At 38.1% G+C, this 6097-nt stretch overlaps 1 protein-coding gene across 1 annotated transcript; it reads left to right on the top strand.

The window, feature by feature from the left end:
- The first annotated feature begins 3258 nt into the window (after window positions 1-3258).
- LOC113302993 (S-adenosylmethionine decarboxylase proenzyme-like) lies at window positions 3259-5540 on the top strand. The gene is made up of 3 exons (XM_026551967.1): window positions 3259-3488; window positions 3817-3974; window positions 4094-5540. Exon 3 carries the CDS (start codon window positions 4255-4257, stop codon window positions 5332-5334), a length of 1080 nt encoding a protein of 359 aa, XP_026407752.1. The 5' UTR covers window positions 3259-3488; window positions 3817-3974; window positions 4094-4254; the 3' UTR covers window positions 5335-5540.
- The last annotated feature ends 557 nt before the right edge of the window (window positions 5541-6097 follow it).

Below are 6097 nucleotides of genomic sequence, written 5' to 3'. Positions count from 1 at the left end.
AATAAAATTCCTAACATGTCTAGCATGATGATGAGATGCATTAATACTATGGGTTTCAGAGTCATTCATAGTGAAGTTCAAGTCGCCTAACAAAACCCACGGGAGATCAACAGAAGAATACATATCAAGCAAATATTGCCACTGATTGTTATTGCTACAGCATCACGCACTCCATACATAAAGGTGACCAAAAAATCCAAGTTATTATCATGAGTGTGTACAATAGCATGTATTGTATCAGAGGTAGTGTGCATTATTTCAACATCAATTCCTTGTTTCCAGGCAAGAGCAATACCACCAGAAAGGCCCAAAGAAGGATCAAACCAATAATTAGGGTATTTAGTTCTAGAAAGATATAGTCGCATATTATTGGGCTGAGCTTTGGTTTCGCACAAGAAAAAAATATCTGGATCATTATTGGTTAAACGAAACTAAGATAGTCTCTAGTATGAGGATTTCCTATACCTTGACAGTTCCAAGACAGAATTTTCATGTTGTAAATAATGAAAAAGATAGATAAAAAGGTAGGGAAAAAACAACACAGATTAAGGAAAGAGTGAAAACTCAATAAAGAAAAACGAGTTGAAAAAACACCTGTTGCCATGCATCATTTTGTTCTGTGCATTAAGGGCATGTGCTGCAGCAATGTCCCAAACATTATTCTCTTCAATGGTAGCAGTATCATCTTGAACAGAAGATGTTTCTCCAACAATAATATCTCTATCAAACTCAGCATCTTCAAGTTGATTCTCAGGAGTTATAACCAAGGTTGGGGGTCGACGATATCGCTTCTTCGTACCACTCGTACTAGCACCATCACTTGTCAGAGTAGAATATGGCCTTACGGAAGAGGAAAGATGAGACTGATCATGGTAGGATGATGAAGTTGCAGCATCAGAATCAGTAGCCGAGAAGATGGATAGGCGCATTCCATCAAAAGGCCTCGGCTGTTCTAGAGCAATTGGTTGACGCAGTCTGTTTCTCCGTTGAGTACCATATTGTAAAAAGAGTTGAGCTTCTTGCTGAGGATTTCGTTGAGGAGGTAAAACCGGCTCAGCAAAACCAAATCCTCTTACAGTCTCTTCCATTTCACGTCTTCGATTAGTCATATCACAATCATTTTCTTCATGATTAGGTACCTTACACTCAGAGCAAAGTTGTAAGGTGTTTTTCATAAAAGAAACCAATCCACCTAGTGACACCAGCAGCATTAGCGGCAGTAATACCAGTTATAAGAGGAGTGTTGACATTAATAAGAATTAAAGCTCTATATTTTGAGGAAATAGGAGGACTAACACCATCAGGCTCAACCACTCTAACTTCTCCAACGATATTACCAAGCATTCTCAAAATATCAGCATAAGTGAATTCAGGTAAGAGGTACTTATATTCTAGCCAGTATGGAGAAACCGAGAAATCTAAGAGATGATAGTCCATTGTTAAATTCCAATCTTTTAAGACTATCAAATAACCATCAAAATTCCAAGCCCCACCAAACAAAATAGCTTCTTTATCATCATTAACTTGAAATTTGATAACAAAAACATTAGATTCCAAACTACGCACCTGAACCAACCATTGATTGTGCCTCCTCAGATGAGGCCAAATGAATCTGGCAGCTCGTTCAGCATCTTGCCATATCATAACACCAGGGGCATAAAGTTTACCAACAAGACAATATCTCCAATCTCGAATTCCATTTAGGATTGCAGTATTTGAGTGCATAACAACCCTTCTTCTAATAGGTTCTTCACTGATTGAAACTTCCTGCATCTGTTCAGAAATGTTATTCACCGATGCTCTAGCCATAAGGGTGAAGAAAAGTAAGATGTTGTAATAACAGAGAAGGATATAAAGAAACTGAAATTGTTTGAGGTAGTATTTATAAGGAAAATTTGTAGGATGTGTCAAATTCTTAGTTAGATAAGTATGGGAGATAAGTATGGTTGAAAATTTGTAGGATGTGTCAAATACATTTTTGTAGACACCAAAGCTCCTGACCAAGTAAAGATAACAGCAAGAACACTTTTCCCTAAAAGTGAAGCGGGAGAATCATTATAATAACCCAGATTAGATAAGATTGAGAGAAACCGATGAGGATGAAAATCAGATGCACCACTGCAATAAAAAACCAACTTTGATTATGCCAACTTGGAAACTGCCAACTATAATTATACCTCAAGATGTGATGGGACATTACTGCAACACCAGTGCGTGGTAACAAGCAGGGAGGAGATTAAGCTGCCATTAAAAGAAAAACAAACCAATTAGAACCAGAGATTGACAAATATAAAGGGGAAAATGAAAAATTGAAAATTAGGGCAAAATAAAAAAAAAAGAGACATATAAAAACATCAGAGTTGGACCAAAAGTCAATCTACAAAGGGTAAAACCAGAGGATTAAAACAATGGGTCGAAAGAAAAAGATCATATCGAATCAAAAAAGGAATTCAAAACCAAGAATTGACTATGGTTGACTTAGGATTGACAATCTTGACCATATCGTCTTTCTTCTTGTCTTTTTCTTTTATATCTACGAGAGTAGAGAGAAAGAAAAAGTGAGAGCCAAGTAACCGCAAACTTCATTCTGTGGCTGTGAAGAAATCCTCAGTAAATGGGACCCACAATAATACACTTAAAAATTATACGTTCTCTTTTCCACCACAAAACCCAGCTCAACAAAATCTTTTTCGAGGAGTATAGGGGCGCGTTTATACTTTGATACTCCCACTCCCAGTATGGATAACAAGCGCCATTCATCCGCATCTGCGAATCTCGGTTTCAACAAACTTTCAAACCAAGCGCGTGTTAGATAGCGTAGGACCAAGTGCCCGGTACCTAGACCATGTAACACTGTTGCCTCTACCTACTTGACACGTGTTGGTAAATTTGAAACACGTGGTCAGCCTTTTCTTGGGTTGAACCGTTTGGTCGCATTATACGTGTGAGGAGCAAATAGACACAGACACGAAAGCTGGAAAACGGAACCATCTGGTTGGTCAAGAGCCGTAATTCCTTGAGTAAAACGTCCGAGTTACCCGGTGTGCCGTTCAGTATATCGTTAACTGCAATGACTGTTTGCTACAAAATGTGGGGTCCTCTGTTTAGGATAACTGTACCGGTGAGGGTATAATAGTCCAACTAGAAAACGAACGGCCAGTAGAATTCTACGAAACTTTAGCTCCACGAGTGTGCAAGGGTAAAATCGCATTTATTTGAGGAATAGTAGGTAATTTCTGCGTTGTTTCCTTGGTCAGCTGCTGGTCTATTTAAGAACGCCTCTGATCCAAGGAAAAAATAAAAAGAGAAAAACTTTCATCTTTCATTAGCTCTCTGCAATCAAGTATTGAAATTCAAATCAAAGGTTTCTAATCTGTTCTTTGTGTTGTTCGAAGTTCGATAGCATCTTATTTTCCCAATTTCTAGGGTTTGTTTCTTTTGAGGAGTTGCCAAAGGTCTTCGTTTTGATCAGAAATCGTTTCAGCGTTGTAAGTTAATTCTATTCATATGCCTTTCTTCTTGATTCTCATTAATTTGGAGAAGATTATGATGATTTAGCTTTGAAAAAACGATACAATCATGAAATTAGGGTTTGAGCGATTAATTATATTATGGTCGATCGATGAGATTTGTGTACTTTATTATTATGATTGAGGAGATCTAGTTTTTTTTTTTTTTTTTTTGTTGTCTTAGGATTGAATAATTTTATTAAATCTAAAACCCTTTCTTTGATATATTATCCCCTTCGATGATTGAACATAGGGTTTTGTATTTGTCTTAGGGTTCTGAATTTTGTTTTGACATTTTGTTTTTCAGGAAAAAGACTGAATGATATTACCCAACTAATGGAGGCTAAAGGTGGTGAAGATTCTAGTAGTAAATCCTTAGTTTATGAAGCTCCTCTCGGTTACAGTATCGAAGACATCCGACCAGCTGGTGGAATCAAGAAATTCAAGTCTGCTGCTTACTGCAACGTAAGTTTATAATTCATATGTTATACTTATGTCTGCTTATGGAGGATTTGGTTTTACTTATTTCCTAAATGAAATTGAGAAACTAACTTTGTTTTTCACCATGTGTTCTTATTGTGCAGTGCTCCAGGAAACCATCCTGATATCTTTTAAGCCGTCTTTTGACCACTTTCAGTGGAATCTTCTTTAGGTGTTCAGTTTCCTTCATTGTTTTTTAATATTCTTTCCCAACCTCAACCCAAATTTTCACCTCATTTGTCAACAACCTACTTCTTTTTAAGAAATGGCCTCACCAACCTCTGCAATCGGTTTCGAAGGTTTCGAGAAAAGACTCGAAATCTCATTCTTTGAGCCTGGGGTATTTGCTGACCCAGCAGGCAATGGCCTTAGGGCTCTAACAAAATCTCAACTGGACGAGATACTAGAACCGGCGGAGTGCACTATTGTAGGGTCCATGTCCAATGCTCATCTTGACTCCTACATACTCTCTGAGTCTAGCTTCTTTGTCTACCCATACAAGATGATCATCAAAACTTGTGGAACCACTAAGTTATTGCTTTCAATCCCACCTATCCTTGAGTTAGCAAAAACTCTATCCCTCACTGTAAAAGCTGTGAATTACACCCGTGGAAACTTCATTTTCCCAGGTGCTCAAACTTTCCCACACCGCAGCTTCTTGGAGGAAGTTTCAGTTCTAGACAGACAGTTTATTAAGCTTGGTCTCCAAAGCAGCGCATATGTGATGGGTGATAATGAAGCACAAAACTGGCATGTGTACTCTGCTTACGCTGAAGGAACTGGTGATCAGACTAACCCCAATTTCACTCTTGAGATGTGTATGACTGGTCTAAACAAGGGGTGTGCATCTGTGTTCTACAAAACTGAATCAAGCACAGCTAATGAGATGACTGAAGCCTCTGGCATAAGGAAGATTCTTCCAGATTCTAACATAAACGACTTTGAGTTTGACCCATGCGGCTACTCGATGAATGGTATTGAAGGACCTGCTATTTCTACTATTCATGTTACACCAGAGGATGGTTTCAGTTATGCAAGCTTTGAAGCAGCAGGGTATGATCTGAAGAATGCTGTTGATCTGGAACAGCTTGTAAGGAGGGTTCTGTCTTGCTTTGAGCCGAATGAATTCTCTGTTGCTATGCACACTGATATTGGTAATAATGTTCCTGAATTGGATTGCTGTCTTGATATTAAAGGATATAGTTGTGGGGACAGGAGTGTACAAGAATTGGAGGATGGTGGATCTGTCATTTACCAAAGCTTTGTGAAGGTTGGCAGCTGTGGATCGCCCAGGTCTATTTTGAAGACCTGCTGGAAATCTGAAGATGAAGACGATTCCGAGTAGGGATTTTTATAAGTACCATATTCGTTCTTGATATGTTTTCAATTTCTTTCTTTGGAGTTTGTTTGTCAATTCTGTTGGAGTAAGCAGTAACACCAGTGCCATCTAGCCTTGTTGGTTGGTCTTTCAAACTTAAATACCGAGTCAGGTGGCTGTTTTATTACAATAATAAATAATAATGAATGATAATAATTATGATTTCTGTCAAATCCTTATTTTTTCTCTGGAACAAAGTGTCTGATTATGTGGACAACAGACAACTATGTGATTCAACAAAAGTTGGATGATTGAGATGAGTAGAGGCAAGTTGGATGATTGAGCTGAGTAGAGGTGTCCAATATTTTGTTTTGTTTTCTGTTGGAGAACAAGCATTGGACTGGAATTCACACCCACTTAAAGATTTTGGCTTTTGGCTTCTGATTTGGTTTAACTAAGCTTTTGGATCATTGAAGATAACAACCGGAGCAGGCCATACAGCTCCTGAGCATTTTCCAATAAGACTGGTATCTTTGGATTTGGAATGCTACTCCTTGAACTTATGGCAGGGCTCGGCAAGGAGTCGTGCCTGGATGGGTCACTATTTTATTTCTACTCTAGTATTTTTTTGGTTTTCTGTATGTTTCAAGCTATCCTGTTTTTGTAGATCATCCTTCTAACGACTTACTATCCAAAGTGAGAATAGTGCGCCAAGACAGGAAACTCGATATTAAAAAGAACTACGACACTATCAGTTTACCAATCAAAAAAAAAGAAAGAAATGAGAATG

Source organism: Papaver somniferum, chromosome 8 (assembly GCF_003573695.1).
Source record: "Papaver somniferum cultivar HN1 chromosome 8, ASM357369v1, whole genome shotgun sequence".
NCBI classification, from domain to species: Eukaryota; Viridiplantae; Streptophyta; class Magnoliopsida; order Ranunculales; family Papaveraceae; genus Papaver; species Papaver somniferum.
Note: the sequence above shows the minus strand (reverse complement) of the source record. Positions and strands in the feature narration are given on the sequence as shown.

Bases quoted from the DNA above. Each gene is read 5' to 3' on its own strand.
- LOC113302993 (XM_026551967.1), top strand. From the start codon at position 4,255: ATGGCCTCACCAACCTCTGCAATCGGTTTCGAAGGTTTCGAGAAAAGA.